Source organism: Myxocyprinus asiaticus, chromosome 34, assembly GCF_019703515.2.
Source record: "Myxocyprinus asiaticus isolate MX2 ecotype Aquarium Trade chromosome 34, UBuf_Myxa_2, whole genome shotgun sequence".
Taxonomy (NCBI): Eukaryota; Metazoa; Chordata; class Actinopteri; order Cypriniformes; family Catostomidae; genus Myxocyprinus; species Myxocyprinus asiaticus.
In genome coordinates, this window is record NC_059377.1 from 42,778,001 (window position 1) to 42,798,000 (window position 20,000).

General features: G+C 36.8%; 1 protein-coding gene and 2 pseudogenes across 1 annotated transcript; 2 read left to right on the forward strand and 1 right to left on the reverse strand.

The window, feature by feature from the left end:
• Window positions 1-21: 21 nt before the first annotated feature.
• LOC127425565 (lanosterol 14-alpha demethylase-like) lies at window positions 22-5,474 on the reverse strand. The gene is made up of 6 exons (XM_051671687.1): window positions 5,146-5,474; window positions 2,496-2,594; window positions 2,219-2,395; window positions 1,369-1,495; window positions 594-768; window positions 22-501 (listed from the first exon to the last, which is right to left on the reverse strand). The coding sequence occupies exons 1-6, from the start codon at window positions 5,296-5,298 to the stop codon at window positions 261-263; spliced, it is 972 nt and encodes a 323-aa protein (XP_051527647.1). The 5' UTR covers window positions 5,299-5,474; the 3' UTR covers window positions 22-260.
• A 2,254-nt stretch (window positions 5,475-7,728) lies between these two features.
• LOC127424998 (nucleoporin NUP42-like) lies at window positions 7,729-14,227 on the forward strand (annotated as a pseudogene).
• Window positions 14,228-16,373: 2,146 nt separating this feature from the next.
• LOC127424999 (telomerase reverse transcriptase-like) overlaps window positions 16,374-20,000 on the forward strand; it is a 7,067-nt pseudogene continuing 3,440 nt past the window's right edge.

Genomic DNA, 20,000 nt, shown 5'->3' on the forward strand with positions numbered 1-20,000 from the left:
GAGAAAATCACACACAAAAAAATATAATAATAATAAAAAATAATTTATATATATATATATATATATATATTGCCACAAATGCTGTTGATTGAGCTTAATTTGTATTGAACCTGGAATATTCCTTTTTTTTAGGTTGAAGTTGGTCTTTAAAAGTGACGGTGATCTGTGCTGTCAAATTTTAAGACTAAACCTTACTTAAACCCGAAGTTCTGACTCAAGAATGGAGTGTGCGCTTATTTTGTAAAAAAAATTTTCATTAATTACAAACCCAATTTAAAAAACCAAATTAAATGCAGCATGTCCCCACACATGAACAGTTGTTCTGAAATGAATTGATTCTGGATGTTCAAATGGTGTGCGTTGTATGTTATAGTGGCGTACTTGTATGTGGCATCTATAAGCGTCTGCAGGATGTCGTCGTCTTTCTCTACGGCTTCTCTCCGTCTCTTGATCACTTTATAAAATATTTTCTTGATTTCCAAATGTGCTCGATCCCTCCGTCTGAAATCACAGTTAACAAACACAAGTTAATATGAAAGTGAAACTCTTCTCTCATGTTGATTTGGTGTGACTGTCATTTTTCAATGTCACACCTGAAGCTGGGCAGCGGCAGCCATCCGGGCAGCAGCCACGCTGCATGAGTAAATCCTCCGTCAAGATCGGCGTAGAGCTGCGCGACTCGCTCGTTCAACATGCCACGGATCTCACGACCATGCAGACAGCGGCTCGCTGTCAGGATGATCAGCTCAGATAATGCCTCAAACAGATCTAAAGAGGAAGACCGATGAATTGGGTGCATTGCACAGCTGTTCTGTTCTTTCGGGAGTTTTAAAACTTGCAGTGATTTCTTTGGATATCATAATACTTGCTCATATACCAGCTTAATATGCAGAGACAATGAGCACATTGACTTGCACATTCTTACACCGATTATGCTTAAGCCAACAACGTGTGGTCAAAAACCTCTTAAGAATAAACCGATCGACACGGGTAGATTTTTGCCCATTACCCCATTTTTGGGTTGCATGTTAACACCTTTACCGGCATTCTTACTGGCTATCCTTTGTATGCAAGTGTTATGAACATGACTGTTTACGTTTAACGTCAACATCAGGGAATAACTTAATGATTTCCCGATGTAAACGTTTTTTTTTTTTGCCTATTGGTGTGCATGTAAACAGGCTCATTGTATGATTGTGCATGTAAGTGCTTAAGCTATTGGCAGGTTGATTTCCCTGTAACACTGTGACTGTGGTGCATTTAAAACATTTCTCCATTTGAGTACTTTAAAATTGTTGACAGTTGCCTTAATAAAATAAATAGAAATACATCTGAAATATTCTGAATGTGTGATGGATGTCTCCTTACTTCTCTCTCCACTGTCTCCCCATCGTTTGAAATAATCTTTGGTTTCCTCTTCAATTATCTCAACATGCTGCTTAAAATGTGCAATGTTCAGTCCTGTCTTCAACATTTTCTTCTGCTCCAGAAATAACTGAGTGCACAAACAAATCACTTCAACGCTGAATGAAAGACAAAATGGAAATATGACCATTGTTTGTGGTTAAAGTCATTGAAGTTTGAACTACACAAATACACAGCACCATATAATGCCTAAAACATCCTTGTTTATAGTGTTAATATTGTCAGATCAGTGGAGGCCTGGGTAGCTCAGCGAGTATTGACGCTGACTAACACCCCTGGAGTTAGAATCCAGGGTGTGCTGAGTGACTCCAGCCAGGTCTCCTAAGCAACCAAATAGGCCCAGTTGCTAGGGAGGATAGAGTCACACGGGGTAACCTCCTCGTGGTCGTGATTAGTGGTTCTCGCTCTCAATGGGGCGTATGGTAAGTTGTGTGTGCATCGTGGAGAGTAGCATGAGCCTCCACATGCTGTGAGTCTCCGCGGTGTCATGCACAACGAGTCACGTGATAAGATGCACGGATTGACGGTCTCAGAAGCGGAGACAACTGAGACTTGTCCTCCGCCACCCGGATTGAGGTGAGTAACCGTGCCCACCACGAGGACCTACTAAGTAGTGGGAATTGGGCATTCCAAATTGCGAGAAAAGGGGATCAAAAAATAAATTAAAGCAAAATATTGTAAAATCAGTAAAAACATAGTAAGCTCGCTGCTGAGACAGCATTTCAGACTCTGAACATGTCATTGATTCGCAGGACTATAATGCTTGTCTAGGTAGTCAGTCACATGATCTTACAGGATTGGGCACGTCGTATGCAACACCCTTGCCAAACACAGGTGTGGTGAGTCGTGCGTACACATCCTCTGCATTCAGATCTTCATTCTTGCTGTTGAACATGAGCGCAGCTACATCGCTTCCCAGGAGATATGTGAAGGTTTTCCCAACCATCGTGAAGCTGACCACAGGACCATACTGCAGGACAACAAACAAGTCATGTACATGAACTCAATTTACTCGACTGATATTTGAACCTCTCTGAAGGTTTAATGCAGGTGATTCGGCTGAAACTAACCTTCTCATATGCCCACTCCAGAAACTCTATGGGACTCTTGCCGAAAGCCACAGCGTGACCCAGGAACGGAATAATGGACGGGATTTGGGGAGGATATTTCTGAGGAAAAACAGAAATCAACATTTTAAAAGGATGAGTGAATAGACAGACAGAAACTGTAGATAGATGGTCAGAAAGATGGACAGACTAAAAGGACGGGTGAATATGTGGATGGATAGACAGACAGATAGTGTAGTTAAATATACAGACAGACAGACAGACAGATGATAGATAGAAAGATGGATAGACAGACAGACAGGTAGATAAATATATCGACAATCAGATACACACTGTAGATGGACAGGTAGATAGATAAGAGACAGGTAGATAAATATATAGACAGACAGACAGGTAGATAGATATATAAGAGACAGGTAGTTAGACAGACCGGTAGATAGATATAAGCGACAGGTAGGTAGGTAGATAGATAGGAGACAGGTAGTTAAATATATAAACAGACGGGTAGATCAATATATAGACAATCAAATACATAGATGGACAGGTAGATAGATATATAAGAGACAGGTAGTTAGACGGGTAGATTGTCTATATATTTATCTATCAAATACATAGATGGACAGGTAAATAGATATATAAGAGACAGGTAGATAAATATATAGACAGATAGATATATAAGAGACAGGTAGTTAAATATATAGACAGACAGGTAGATAGATATATAAGAGACAGGTAGTTAGAGAGACAGATAGACAGACAGATATATAAGCGACAGGTAGTTAGACAGATAAGAGACAGGTAGTTAAATATATAAACAGACAGGTAGATCAATATATAGACAATCAAATACATAGTTGGACAGGTAGGTAGATAGATAGACAGACAGGTAGATAGATATATAAGAGACGGGTAGTTAGATAGACAGGTAGATAAATATATAGACAATCAAATACATAGATGGACAGTAGATAGATATATAAGAGACAGGTAGATAAATATATAGACAGACAGGTAGATAGATATATAAGAGACAGGTAGTTAGATAGACGGATAGATAAGAGACAGGTAGTTAAATATATAAACAGACAGGTAGATCAATATATAGACAATCAAATACCTAGTTGGACAGATAGATAGACAGGTAGATAGATATATAAGAGACAGGTAGTTAGATAAATATATAGACAATCAAATGCATAGATGGACGGGTAGATAAGAGACAGGTAGTTAAATATATAGACAGATAGATGCATAGATAGACAGACAGGTAGATAGATGCATAGATAGACAGACAGGTAGATAGATGCATAGATAGACAGACAGGTAGATACATAAATATGTAGATAGATAGACAGACAGGTAGATAAATAAATATATAGACAGGTGGATAGATGCGTAGATAGACAGACAAGTAGATAAATATGTAGATAGACAGACAGGTAGATAGATATATAAGAGATGGGTAGATAAATATATAGACAATCAAATACATAGATGGACAGGTAGATAGATAAGAGACAGGTAGATAGATGCATAGATAGACAGATAGATAAATATATAGACAGATAGATGCATAGATAGACAGACAGGTAGATAAATAAATATATAGATAGATGCATAGACAGACAGACAGGTAGATAAATAAATATATAGACAGATAGATGCATAGATAGACAGACAGGTAGATAAATAAATGTATAGATAGATGCATAGACAGACAGACAGGTAGATAAATAAATATATAGACAGGTAGATAGATGCATAGATAGACAGGTAGATAGATATATAAGAGACAGGTAGATAGATAAGAGACAGGTAGATAAATATATAGACAATTAAATACATAGATGGACAGGTAGATAGATAAGAGACAGGTAGTTGCATAGATAGACAGACAGGTAGATAAATATATAGACAGGTAGATAGACAGACAGGTAGATAAATAAATATGTAGATAGATAGACAGACAGATAGATAAATAAGAGACAGGTAGTTAAATATATAGACAGACAGGTAGATAAATATATAGACAATTAAATACATAGATGGACAGGTAGATAGATAAGAGACAGGTAGTTGCATAGATAGACAGACAGGTAGATAAATATATAGACAGGTAGATGCATAGATAGACAGACAGACAGGTAGATAAATAAATATATAGACAGATAGATAGACAGACAGGTAGATAAATAAATATGTAGATAGATAGACAGACAGATAGATAAATAAGAGACAGGTAGTTAAATATATAGACAGACAGGTAGATAAATATATAGACAATCAAATACATAGATGGACAGGTAGATAGAGACAGGTAGTTAAAAATATAGACAGACAGATAGATGCATAGACAGACAGAGAGGTAGATAAATAAATATATAGACAGACAGATACATAGATGGACAGACAGATAGGTAAATGCATTTTTTTATTGAACAAATAGATTTATTCTATTTACTTATAAAGTTATCCTATAATAGTCTTGATAAAGCTTTTTGAAAAAGAAAAAAGTTAATTGTCCAGAATAGATAATTGTCTTAAGTGAACTTTCTCCAATATTAAAAACAACACACAATAATGACAGCTCGTGTATGTTATCCAGTCCAATCAAAACACACGTAATAAATAGTAATGAATATTGTGTACTCACTTTCTCCGAGTCTTCTGTGTGCTGTTTGAACATCAGTTTACTCAGATATCCTACAGTCAGTGTGAACACAGATGTGATGAGAACTACTGATGTCAAACTCATCTTCTGCACTGTGTTCTCGATCATCTGACTGCTCAGCTCGAATATCGTCATGTTTACGCCTCTAATTTACACCACACAATTAAATAAAATGTGTGATAAGAATTAGAAAATAACTAAGAGCTGATTATTAAACAGCTATTAATGTAAGAGCTAATAATACCCATGAGCACTGAGAACCAGCGCGCATCTCACTGACGGTCTCAATATAGTTTTATAGCGGCGCCTCTTCTCTGTTCGTCCACTGCCGCGTGTTCCGCCCCCACCTGATGTGAAAGCGCTGCTCATTGGTCAGCTGGGTGTGTCCATCAAGTAACTCCATGCTCCGCGTCCGCCACCCCGCACTCTGATTGGCTACTTCAGCCTGAACTGATGTCTCCTTATATGACGTCACTCGCGTTGCTTTTGGTCCAGTTCTGCTAGTGAAGCTTTTCCAACATACACTTGTATTATTTGCGAAGAACGTGGAATATTAGTTTTGAAAATAATGTTTTAGAAATTACTTCCACCCCCCTTTTGGGTCTTTAAAAAACTGATTGGATATTTCTTTCAGTATAAACTTTAATTCTAATGGTTTAAATAGTTATAATGTAGTGGTTTTATTAGAAACTAATGTGTTGGCTTCTGTTGGTGTTATGTTATTTATAGTGGACACTATATTAGGGACAAATGCATTTCTGATATGGAAACCAATACAAACCATTAAATCCTAATGTAATGTGGCCCAAAACACACTACAAAAACATTTAATAATGGATGTAATAGTTAGCAGCTGATGGTTCGTAATGATATTTGTAGTAGTACATATTAGATTTTTTTTTTTCAGCAGTGTTACCACAAAAAAATGGGCTCCATATTGCCAGTAATGAAAATAATCAATAAAGAATAATCAGTATTTTTTGAGTCACCTTAATAAGCTAAACTGAAAGTAGAAAACACCCTTTCATTTAGGCCAAGGTTTTTCAGCCCCATCCACTAACTCAAGGACCCCAAATATAAAAAAGATAAACTAAATTTTCTCGATAATACTGTAATAATGCTTTGTTGTGCAACAGCGAAAGCCATCTGTGTGGCATAGACATAGGCTGCATCCGAAACCAGGAAAATGCCGCCTCCGGAGGCTGTATATGGAGGTAGGAAGGGACCAAAGCACGTCCAAATTCAGTGTTCATGTCACATCCTGTCTGCTGAGATACCTTCATCTGATCGATTTTTGAAAGCAGCATAGATGTATCTTTCACTGCCTATGAAATCCCACAATCTTGTGCTCGCGGATCCACAACGGTTGAGCTGAAGAAAAAATGCCGGCCGAAGAGGCAGTTGATAGTCAATTTGTGTATAAATGTAGGTTTTTATTCACTTTTTCCAACTTTTGATTCCATTTCTAGCAAGAAAGTAGTATTGTAGTTATTAAATATACACTTGTTTATCACCAAAACTTTCCTGGTTTTGTTCTAGATTATTAGACCATTCAGTCCAATCGAACCACAGTGAAGCAGACGCATTACCTTTAGTGGACACCAGATGGTGATAATCTTTTGCTGGGTATCCTAGCAACTATGTGATATTATGCTGCCTCAGTAGCCTGTCAGAAACCAGTTTCTGGAGGTCCCTTCGTACACGAACATTGTCTGTTGAGTCGTTGACTGATAGGGCAGCGAGGCAACAAGACAGCTACCTTTGGTTTCATACGCAGCCATTGATTTATAGAAATATTTTCCTTTTTTTCATATTTTATAGAATATAGCATCTGAAAGCTAAGGCAGCTTGCAGCCTTACTGACTTTGGCCTAAAGCTGAAGTATGTAATTTTTGCGGCAATAGCGCCAACGAACGCAAAAATAAATAATGTTTTCAAAACATCTTTCAGGATACGCCCATCGTCTGCAGTTGTTCAAATTGTCAGATAGTCCCGCCCCCAACTCAACCCACTGGTTGAGTAACGTTGTTGGGGCGGGTTTAAACGGATCTCTCTAAACGAACACTGGAATTGTATAGTGCCACAGAGACACCGTGTTTACAGTTATCATGAAAATTAACCTATGAACGGCTTACTTATAATTGTCTCTGCATATTAAGCTGGGATAGGAGAAAATATTTTAACACGGAAAGTTATATACTTCAGCTTTAACCAAAAGCGTTTTTGTATGAATGTACCTCTTAAAGGTGCACTCAGTAATGTTTTCCTCATTAAAAAAGTTGAACTCCTAAAGACATGAATTGTAATTTTTCAGTATATGTAGGAAATCATGACAATTCACAGTAAAATGAAGACTCCAGTCATATCAGTAACCTTATAAAAGCTGTTTTATTCTACATGGAGAGGGTCCACATATGGGGATCACATGACCAGCCGAATACTACTCGCTTAATCTCAGTAACTGTCCTGTTATTGGACACTTTCACTCATTGATTAATCATGGCTGACTGTAAATACTAAATTTCTACAATATCAATTGAAACTGAAAATGTTTGACTTTATACGATGCTCCAAGCCGCTGTCAGTGTAAGTCCAAGATGACACAAAAACAAAAGTTACTGAGTGCACCTATTTTTAAAGAAAACTGGTCTCAGAACAGTTTGAAAGGCACCTTATTTTCATCCTACCTCTATATATGTAGACAAATTTTCCTCATAAACAGCAGCATTTTCCAGCTTTTGGACGCAGCTGTGATGATTAAATAAAAAAAAAAAGATATGATGGCAGAAGTATTATAAAAAGTTATCAATATTATTTTAAGAAGTAATATCACAGAATAGTATAAATTACCACTGGAGGTGTGGAGTTGGTTGAGGAAACTTCACTTATACACTGACGGCCAAAAGTTGGGAATAATGTACAGATTTTGCAGTTTCGGAAGGAAATTGGTACTTTAATTCACAAAAGTGGTATTCAACTGATCACAAAGTATAGTCAGGACATTACTGATGTAAAAAACAGCACCATCACTATTTGAAAAAAGTCATTTTTGATCAAATCTAGACAGCAGCCATCACTCCAACACCTTATCCTTGAGTAATCATGCTAAATTGATCATTTGGTACTAGAAAATCACTTGCCATTATATCAAACACAACTGAAAGCTATTTGGTTCATTAAATGAAGCTTAACATTGTCTTTGTGTTTGTTTTTGAGTTGCCACAGTATGCAATAGACTGGCATGTCTTTAGGTCAATATTAGGTTGGGTCCTGGGTAGCTCAGTGAGTAAAGATGCTGATTACCACCCCTGGAGTTCACGAGTTCAAATCCCAGGGTGTGCTGAGTGACTCCAGCCAGGTCTCCTAAGCAACCAAATTGGCCTGGTTGCTAGGGAGGGTAGAGTCACATGAGGTAACCTCCTTGTGGTCACTATAATGTGGTACTTGCTCTCAGTGGGTAGAGTTGTGCGTGGATGCCGCGGTTGATGGCATGAAGCCTCCACATGTGCTATGTCTCCACAGTAATGTGCTCAACAAGCCACGTGATAAGATGCACGGGTTGATGGTCTGAGACACGGAGGCAACTGAGATTCGTCCTCCACCACCTGGATTGAGGTGAGTCACTACGCCACCATGAGAACTTTAGGAATTGGGCATTCCAAATTGGGGAGAAAAAAACAAAACATTTATTATTCCAGAAATGGCAAAAAAGAAACAGCTTTCTCTAGAAACTCATCAGTCAATCATTGATTTGAGGAATGAAGGCTATACAATGCTTGAAATTGCCAAAATACTGAAGATTTCATACAAAGGTGTACACTACAGTCTTCAAAGACAAAGGACAACTGACTCAGAAGGACAGAAAGAGATGTGGAAGACCAGATGTACAACTAAACAAGAGGATAAGTACATCAGAGTCTCTAGTTTGAGAAATAGACGCCTCACATGTCCTCAGCTGACAGCTTCATTGAATTATAGAGATTACAGAGGAAACCAGCAGAGCAACAGAGGTGGTCAAACAAACACACACTTTATCTCTGATATAAAATGGCATTGAGTAATGTTGAACACTACAGTGGTTGTAATACTTATAGTATATTTTAATAGCATCATATCAATCATTCAGTACCTTGGGATTACTATCTGATTATATCACTGAACTATGTACCAAGTGTTCAGTAAGTATTAGTCCAGATCTGCACCCCATCCAAACAGTTTTAATTTCTCAAAATTACTCAAAACAGTGTTAAACTCAGTGTGGATTAAATTGAGGTTTACCAACATTGACTACAGTGTTACTCTTAAAGTCTGTTTGTTCACATGTGTTGTTGTTTGTCTGTCTCCAGGCTTTGGGAATCGAGTGTGGATAAACCCATCTCAAAGGACTAGTGGTGGCGATTACATCTAGCCCTCGACGTTTTCTCGTGGTGGTGGTAATGACTGGAACAGAGGCGGGACGAGAGACCCCAAAAGCTCTGATTTCAGCTTCTCCAGCCAGAATAGATTCTCAGCGCTCAACACTCAAAGTAACTTTGATTAATTAGAACAAAACGCAGCGAATGACAATGCAAAACATGTGTAAGTGCTCTTTATGGATGCAGAATTCTGTTTTATGGACCTGGAGTCAAATGGGTTTGACGGGACGTGTCCATTTGAGTTCAGTGTTTAAGCTCAGTTGATGCTTTTTTGATGCTAGAGGTCGACCGATAGTGCATTTTACCATTACGATAACTAAGGTGGTTGAAAAGGCCAATAACCAATTAATCGGCTGATAGTTTGGAGATAGACATGGAGACCAGAGTACAAAATGAATAAAATCCCAGATGTGTTTATTTTTCAACCGAAAACCAAAAAAGAAGATTGGGTGCATAACATGGGAATTTTATCAATAAACAAGCCTGAAACACACCGAGGACTCTTATTTTGAAATGATATAGACTTGGCTCCGTTACAATGCTCTGTATTAAGTATTAAACAAATTAAGCTTTTTATAGCCTTTATATCATTATTATGGCTGTCAATTGATAAAAAATGTTAATCGAATTAATTCATTGGTATGCTGATTAATTAATCAAATTAATCGCAATTAATCGCATACATAAATATTTGCTGAAAAGGCCCCTCAAATAACAGTAGTTCAATATATAATGATTAAATAATTATAAATAGTTACATTTAAATAATTATAAATAAAACTATTATCATCCACATTCTGAAGTTGGAAACACAATGTATGTGCTGACGAGGGACGTTTCTATATAGTCGCATTTTTCTTTGCATGCCCTCGCTTCAATTTTAAAGATGTAATTTTCAGAGGAACACGGAGGTATAAAAAAACTATCGGCAACTATCGGCATAGTTTTTTTCAGATAACCGATAGTTCCAAAAAGCAGCTATCGGCACCGATTAATTGGTAAAACCGATATATCGGTCTTCCTCTAAGTGATGCACTCTGCATCTGTATTGTTTTATAGTTGTATGTTTATATTTTTGTTTGTTTTTATTTCAGTGAAACAATCCAGCAAGATATGGAGACCTGGCAGATTTCTGGCCAGTGGCCGTTTTCATGTTATTCTGTTCTCAAGGTGCAGATCTCAGGTGAGATTCATACACAATTCACATTACCTGTATTTTAAAAATATTAAATAATAGAGTGGTTCAAAATCAGTTAATTACTCATTTTAGTTTTATGACAAAGTTTATTTTACAGCGTGTATATAGTAATAAGTTGTAGATGATTGTAAGAGTATATATTTTATTTCCTTTATCTGTGTGAGCAACTGGGAGTACAGACATTTCAAAATAAGAGTCCCCGGTGTATTTTCGGCTTGAGTGTCCTGCGTTATGCACCAAATCTTCATTTGTTTTTCTGATTATTATTGTAAAGTTGGTTTCTTGTTGCCTCTGTGTTTGTGCCCATCACAGTAAGAACATTAACACATTCAATATATCAGTTTTAAAAACTATCGGCCGATTTATCAGTTATCGCCTTTCTTCCAACACATTGTATCAGCAAAATCCAATATTGATCAACCTCTAATTCATATCTGTTGATATATTGATACATAAAACAATTTTAATATGGTCCGGTATGGACATAATGTACTATTTGTTCAAGTCTTAAAAAAGGTCTTAAAAAGCCTTAAATTTGATTTTAAAATCTGTGCAGCATCCCTGTGTCTGCTTTCAAGTACATTGTAATTTGGCAACTAGGTTTGAGAATGGAAGGGGTTTTTAACTGTGTTTGTGTCTTGCAGGGTTCGTTGAGTTGTCTCCTGAAGAGCTGAGACTGGAATATTACACTAGCAGGGCATCTGATGACCTTCAGGCTTATGTAAGAGAATGACATCACTTCCTCCATATTATAAGTCCACAAGGGAAATTTGATTACTGAGTTTGACTCCCATGTAGCATCAGTGCATGTCTTGAAGGTAACCTTTATTTGCATATCTATAATAGTTTAATTAAGATTTTTAATGCCAGAGTTTCACTCAATACTCTGTGATGTTTCAGGTGAACTCAGTGAAGCAGCTGGCCAACCAATGGAGGAGCAGATTTCAAGAACTCCAAACCATGAGCAGCTCCACTCAGATCAGTGTGGTAAGATCATGCTGCATCAGTGATAATATGAAACTATTCCCTGATCTTTAAAACATGTGATTGTGATGTCTTCAGATGTCAGAGCTCAATAACTCCAGTTCTCAAACATTATCACATGGGTTTGGATCATCAAGCTCTGGGTACAGCATCTGGGTTTGGATCCACAACACCACCATCATCATCATCATCATCATCATCAGCGTTTGGAACAGGAGGTATGGAGTGTGAACACTCTGACAGAGTTTGAACATTTTCAAAATCCCCGTTCACTTCTCTTCTGAACGCTTAATATGGAAGTATATTAATGACAAATGTCTTGCATTATAAGTAAAAAAAAAAATTAGTAGAAAAATGAGGTTTTATTGCACCACCTAGTGGTGACGCCTCGTAGCAGCAAGTGAAGATGCGCATTGGCACTACTTTTCCTGCAACGTCAGGATGTGCAAGGTTGATCTTTCAACTGAATTTGAACTACTGAAATTTGAGGTGAATTTTTAAAGCGAAATATAAAGAATTACCTGTCAAATATTACCTGTCAAAAAATGAAAAAGAATTAAAAAAAAATGTAATATTATAATATTTGAAAATTAATAAAATATACTTTTTTTAGTATTTATTTTTACTAAATTTATTATCTAAATTTATTAGAAAATTTTTAAAGATGAATTTTTGTGCAAAATATTTTCAGTTGAAATATTTACAGCTTAAATATACAAACCATGTTCAATTGCAGCCCTTAAAAATGCAAGCACTGTTTATGCAATTAGTGCAATTCAACATGCTTTATTTGTACCAAAGACATTTGTGATTAATTTACTTTCATAACGTAATCTTATGACTCTGTATTCTACAATGAAATTCCCATTAATACACTGCTTAAATTATCATTAGAAGACAGAAACGATTTGTTTTGTAAACTATTGGTTGTTTTCTCAGGGTTTGGCTCAGACTCTCAGAGCAGCAGCACTTTTAGCTTTGCCTCACCTGGAACTGGTTTTGGAGCATCAAATACCCAGCATGCATCTGGATTTGGCTCTATATCCACCACAGCTCAGCCCTCGTCAGGTTTCGGCAGTTCCACTCTGTCTGCGACGTCCTTTTCCTTTGCAGCTCCAGATGCGGCAAATAAACCCAGCACAGGGGCATTCGGCTCTGCCGTGGCATTCAGCTTCAAATTGTCCTCCTCCGTTAGCTCCGCGGGAGGGTTTGGCATCATGTTTGGGTCATCGGCACCAGCAGGGGGCGGCAGTTTGTTTGGTGGAGTGGCAGGCATTGGGAATACTGGGAATGCTGCGGACAGTCTCTTCACAGCTCAGAGTGATCTGACCCCTGACGAACTGAAGGAATTCACAGAGAAACACTTCACACTGGGACAAATCCCCCTTAAACCGCCTCCCGCTGACCTGCTCATGGTCTGACACAGACTCTGGTGGTTTGGGAGCTTGTCTTTTTAATACAGTATAAATAAATGTGATTATGAAAAATCGACAGTGTGTCTGTCTCTTTGTCTTTCTATCTGTCGATATGTCTATTTGTTTATTTGTCTGTCTTTCTATATGTCTGCCTGTCTGTATATCTGTCTCTCTTTCTAGCTGTCTGTCTATCTGTCTGTCTGTCTGTCTATCTAGCTGTCTGTCTGTATCTGTCTCTATCTGTCTGTCTGTCTGTCTGTCTTTCTATCTGTCGATATGTCTGTCTGTCTATATGTCTGTCTTTCTGTCGATATGTCTATCTTTTTATTTGTCTGTTTGTCTGTCTTTCTATATGTCTGCCTGTCTGTATATCTGTCTCTCTTTCTAGCTGTCTGTCTATCTGTCTGTCTGTCTGTCTATCTAGCTGTCTGTCTGTATCTGTCTGTCTCTATCTGTCTGTCTGTCTGTCTGTCTTTCTATCTGTCGATATGTCTGTCTGTCTATATGTCTGTCTTTCTGTCGATATGTCTATCTTTTTATTTGTCTGTTTGTCTGTCTTTCTATATGTCTGCCTGTCTGTATATCTGTCTCTCTTTCTAGCTGTCTGTCTATCTAGCTGTCTGTCTGTATCTGTCTGTCTCTATCTGTCTGTCTGTCTGTCTGTCTTTCTATCTGTCGATATGTCTATTTGTTTATTTGTCTGTCTTTCTATATGTCTGCCTGTCTGTATATCTGTCTCTCTTTCTAGCTGTCTATCTATCTGTCTGTCTGTATCTGTCTGTCTCTATCTGTCTGTCTGTCTGTCTGTCTCTCTGTCTTTCTATCTGTCAATCTGTCTGTCTGTCTCTCTGTCGATGTCTATCTTTTTATTTGTCTGTCTTTCTATATGTCTGCCTGTCTGTATATCTGTCTGTCTCTATCTGTCTTTCTGTCTGTCTGTCTGTCTCTCTGTCTTTCTATCTGTCGATATATCTGTCTGTCTCTCTGTTGATATGTCTGTCTGTCTATAGGTCTGTCTTTCTGTCGATATGTCTATCTTTTTGTTTGTCTGTCTTTCTATATGTCTGCCTGTCTGTATATCTGTCTCTCTTTCTAGCTGTCTGTCTGTCTATCTGTCTGTCTGTCAATATGTCTTTCTTTTTATGTCTGTCTGTCGATCTATCTGTCTGTCTTTTTAAGTCTTACTAAAAATGTTACTGAAAGTGTTTGAACTCAGAATACAGAGTGATAATTACAGATGTATAATTAATGTCGATTTTAACATTTTGAACTTGAGATATTTTCATCCGGGGCCTTTAGCAGTTTTCATTATCTGTGCTGTGATTTGTGGAAGTGGGAGACCTATTCAAACAACACACACGACATGACAGACAGCTGGCTGAAACATGTGCTTGACATTCTGCGCTCTTCAGACTGTGGAGGAGTTTAGTCCCCTCAGGGGATTAATGATATGCACGCTCATGCACAGGAAACACACACACCTACTACAGCATATTCACCTGTTTGTTAAAGTTTATTTAGACATGAATATATACGATGTTCTCAGTAGAAGTTACCTGAGAGTCCAGACTATGATTGTGTGTTGAATTTGTGTAGATATTATACAAGAAACTTATGGTGAGTCTTCAGTCATATAGACCCTTCTTTGAAAATAGTTTTGTAAATGTTCTGTCATACATCTCTTAATGTAGGTTTCACATAGTAAAACTGATAATTTCATGGTATGATTTTGTAAAAGATAAACACGGGTCTGCCGCCTGTCACTAATATAAAAGTGTCAAGTTTAAATACTTTGGATGTTATGTAAATAAATACCATTGTGTATGGTAATTATTCAGTACCATTGTTTTGCCATCTGATACCATCACTTTACCATGGTACCCCCTACTTTTTTTGTAAGAGGTATGAACATACCTAACTATTATTTAAAAAAAAATGTTTTTTTAAAATCCTGTATGTTTGTAAAAAAAAAACATTCATCCAAGTATATGGTTATAAAATAAATAATATAATTGAGTTTACTGTTTGGATACTGGTTAAACAAATCTAGAAATCAGAAACTTTAAATAATCTACTTCAAAATTGGTATGTTGTGGCCAGTGACAGATTAAGATTTTTAAAGGACTGTTTGAAAACTATAAACATTTTGCACTGTAAAAAAAGAAAAGAATATATAAATAATAATATTTCAATAAAAGCATGAAATTGGGTTCATTAAAAGTTAAGCTCAATCGACAGGATTTTTGGCATAACGTTGATTGCCACAAAAAATAGTTTTGAACTATTTTTCGTCCCTCATTTTCTTTAAAAATAGCACAAATCTATGTTCCAGTGAGGCACTTACAATGGAAGTCAATGGGACCAATTTTTGGAGGGTTTAAAGGCAGAAATGTGAAGCTTAGTTCATTACATCCTCATGGACAATTTGTTGTAAAATTAGATATACTGTAACTTTGCTAAAAAAAAAAAAGGTTAGTAAGTGATATTGTCAAACTAAAATCATGTTAACCAGAGATACACCAATGTATCGTCTGTCGATATTTATCAGCCAATTATTGGCCAAATTAAAACCATCGGCATATCAGTTATTAGCATGAAAACACAGATATGAAAAACCGATGGTTGATTTATAATTAATTAGTAACACACTTTGTAAAAACTCTTGTTTATTTAAATACACAATCCAGAAATAATAATAGCTACAATATGTAGAAGGGTTGTCACTCCTAAGAACATGTAATACTACATTTTGATTCTATCTCGTATGGTATTTCGGAAAAAAACGCCATAAATGGACGTGACATTTCTGAAAGCGTCTTTTACCTATACATGATGAGGGAAACCATTCAAAACGCTTTGAAACCAGTAGACTTTGTCTTCTGAGATATCAGTATGATATACATTAATGCTGCATGTTTGACTGAATTAAGATTGAAATCACAATATGTCCTTGTGCGATTATTAAACCTTAAAAAGCTGTGTTTCAGCATTCAGAGCTTCGGTCAGCACTGTGTGAGCAAGCGGCGCCCTCTAGCGTTCTGGATGCCATTATCCATTATCTAACCTGTTGTTACACTTAATAAGCTGTATTTTGTTATTTCAGCTCAGCACAATGTGACACGGGAAATCCCTCAAGAACACGGAATATTAGGAGTAATGGGAAAGTAATCTTGGAAAAGACTAAAAAGAGAGATCGGAATGAGGATGCGGAAGATAAACATCAAGCTTTCCCTGCAACAAAACGACAAAGGGTGATTATGGAAACTGAGAAGGGCGTCGACACCTTCGAGAAAGATTTAGGCCTTTTGACCTCCCGTCCTTAAAGTAATGGAGCCCAGAGCTGGAAGCCAGCAGAACAGTGACCGTCTCGCCCGTCGCACTGCTCCATCCGTGTTCTGAGCATGCTCTAAAACGGGCGTGGCATGAAGGGCTTCCTGCTCAACAGGAAGTTGAAAGCAGGAATGGGCGGGGTTTGGCGTTTGCAGGGGGAGGATCTTGTCCGATTGATTTTCCTTCAAGGACAATCTAACTTGTCCGACGGAAAGTCCAGACATAAAAAACTTACCAAAGTTTCTATAAAACTGTACCACTTTTCAGTCAACTCCTACGGCAGCACAGGAAGTGCCTGTACACCCTCTTCCTGCAGAGGAAGTGCTCCGCAAACACAGGGAAGCAGGATATGGAATCTTTCCTGGGTTCACACTACTCACCCTACAGGGTGTATCTGTTTGTGAGGGAATGTTTGCGATATGTTATTCCAGCTCCTCTTCCTGTCTGTGAAGAATGTCCTGCGTCTTGGGAAATTCGAGCATCTCTCATTGGTCCAGCTGATGTGGAGGATGAAGGTTACTGACTGCTATTGGATAGGATCCAACAAACGTGTGTTTTTAACATATTTTAAAAGAATATTCCTGGTTTCGATTGACAGCATTTGTGGCATAATGTTGATTACCACAAAAGTTAATTTGGACTCATCCCTCCTTAAAAAATTAAAAACGGAGGTTACAGTGAGACACTTACAATGGAAGTGAATGGGGTAAATTTTTGGAGGGTTTAAAGGCAGAAATGTGAAGCTTATAATTATATAATAGAAATTGCATGAATTCTTCTGTTAAAACTTGTGGATTATTTGAGCTGTAAAGTTGTTTATGTCGTCATTTTTTTTACTGTTGTTTTAGGGTTTACGGTGTTATGTCATGGCGACAAAGTTGTATGTAAAATTGTATATAACTTTACACAGAAAAGGTTAACGAGCAATTAAATCACACTAAAATCATGTTAACACAATTATTGTTTACGTCTTGTGTCTATACTTTTGAAACAGTGAGTATTTTAACGTTTATGGATTGACCCCATTGACTTCCATTGTAAGTGTCCATTTGTGCTTTTTTAAATAAACGAGGGATTTATAATATGATATATTATCTTACCAACATCAACCATGATGTGTATTTGGAAACCTGTTGTTACACTTAATCTGCGAGTTGATGAATGTGGTAATTAACCACAAATGTTGTAGATTGAGCTTAACTTGTATTGAACCCGGAACATTCCTTTAATAGTTTCTTGTTCTGTCTTTTTGTTTATTTCTATTTTCAAGTATCTCTTTCTCTTTCGCCTTTTTTTATCAGGCACTTCATTTTCACATGTTTGTTTGATTCATTATCCCTCTTTGGTAAATGTGAATATGTAGGGCCAAATTACTCAAACTTTAAACAAATCATTAAGTACATAATGAAATATAAAATAAAAACTATAAAATCACTAAATTAATCATTAAATCACACACACACACACACACACACACAAAAAGTCAATATATGACCCTTGTATTTCATTTTAGTACTAAAATGTGTCCATATTCATTTAGGCATTATCTTTAGGTTGATTTTTTCAATGCTGTTAAGAATGCTCCACTAACCTAAACCAATGTTACTGTAATTTTCAGCATTTATTACAGCCAACGTTTCCTTTACATTTCCTTTACGGGTTTATTTTAAGTGATTGTCAATGTATTGGTTGGCAACTTTATCTGCAAGAGTGAACACCTCTTATTGTACCAAGAAAATATGCACCTAAACTTACTAACTAGAAAGTCCAAAGAAATCGATTTTTAAAAGTGACGTGTTATTGAGTGACGTGCCAATACCCACAACCCTGAAAATTAAAAGACAAAATACTTGTTTAAATGGAAAATCAACCTAAAGATAATACTAAAATGAAAATGGATGCAATCTAGTGCTAAAATGAAAAACAAGGGTCATTTATTGATTTGTTTAGTGATTTAATAGTATTTTTAACGATTTTATTGTCTATTGAATTATTTTTTATTTTTTTTATGTATTTAATGATTAAAATTTTAGTAATTTGGCTCTCCATAGTGAAAGTGTGAATCTTATGAAACCTGCCAAAAATATCATATTTAAGTCCTATTTAACCTCAAAATAAAATAAAAATAAAAATAAAGAAATACAATTATATTTTGCAAAAAGAAAATTAAGCCTATTTCTAGGACCATTAAAATGTTTGCATGGTTACATTGTTTCATGACAGTTAAGGACATTTTCCCACAGATTCTCATTGCTGTAATGCAAAAAATCCATAATCCGTAAATTATATAATGTTTAAATTGTAAAGTGTTTTAATTTTTTATTAATACATTTTTTTTTTATCTTAACAGTAAGATTTTATTACTGTATCACATTAAGCAAAATCATCATTCAGAATAATAAAAAAGTCCTGATAAAATACAGTAATGAGAATTTAGGGGGTAAATGGGTTTTATTTCATAATGCAAAACATCTTTTTGACCACAAAAATCTCTATGGAAAATATTATTTATTTTGGTTTTGGGATTGAAATATGAGCTGGACATGTTCTTGAGATTCACCTGAATATTTTTTATGATGTCAAGAATGGTGCAGGTCATTGTGCCAGTGAGCACCGGTACAGAAAGTGGATCTTCGGTCAGTTTCTGCTCTGGCTGATGAACAAGTACGTTATCGGCCTGGTGAAAGCACTGTTCTACGTCACCGAGAGTATGGGCCAAAAACATACACTGCGCTTTTACAGGAGAGAAGTGTGGAGCAAACTACATGAGCTGGCGTTCAGGTGCCAGAAACTATAGTCCCATATACACACTAACAAAGGACTTTAAGATAATACACACATTTCTGAGCAGACAAGTCATTCTGGAATTGTGTATTTACAGAGTTCATCTGTCTAAGGGTCAGTGGAGGGCGCTGTCTCCTTCTGAAGTGATCAAATTCCCTAAAACCACCATAGCATCCCACATGTTGTCTGTTCCCATGGTGTGGTCTGATGCTCGACACACACATGCTGGACATCTATAAGGATTACTCATGGTTAAATAGCAGTATTACTTCACAGCAGATGTTATCTTGTGACTTTATCAGACTGTAAATCTGTATCTTATCTGTGATTGTGACAGAATAATTCACCTGTATAATCAGGCTTTATGATTTAATATGTGATCCAATGAGCACTAACATGAGATACATTAACTCTGCTCCTCTTAGCTATGACAGCCTATCACTGCGATTCAGCCTGACGATAGGCTCCGCCCACACACCAGACACAGTCATGAAGAAGCTGCTATCAATCATCAGACTCAAGTGTACTGGAATCTTTGTAGATCTCAGGGTGAAAGAATTTCTGTTGTAATGACATTGCTTTGGCTGGTCCAGTTAACTTTAGCTTGTCTGACTTACAGTTTTGTCCTGATCAACCACAAATCTCCTCTACATTGATTTTTGTCCTAATAAGCCGCAACTGCAACAAGTGTCAAGACATTTCGGTTTTAAT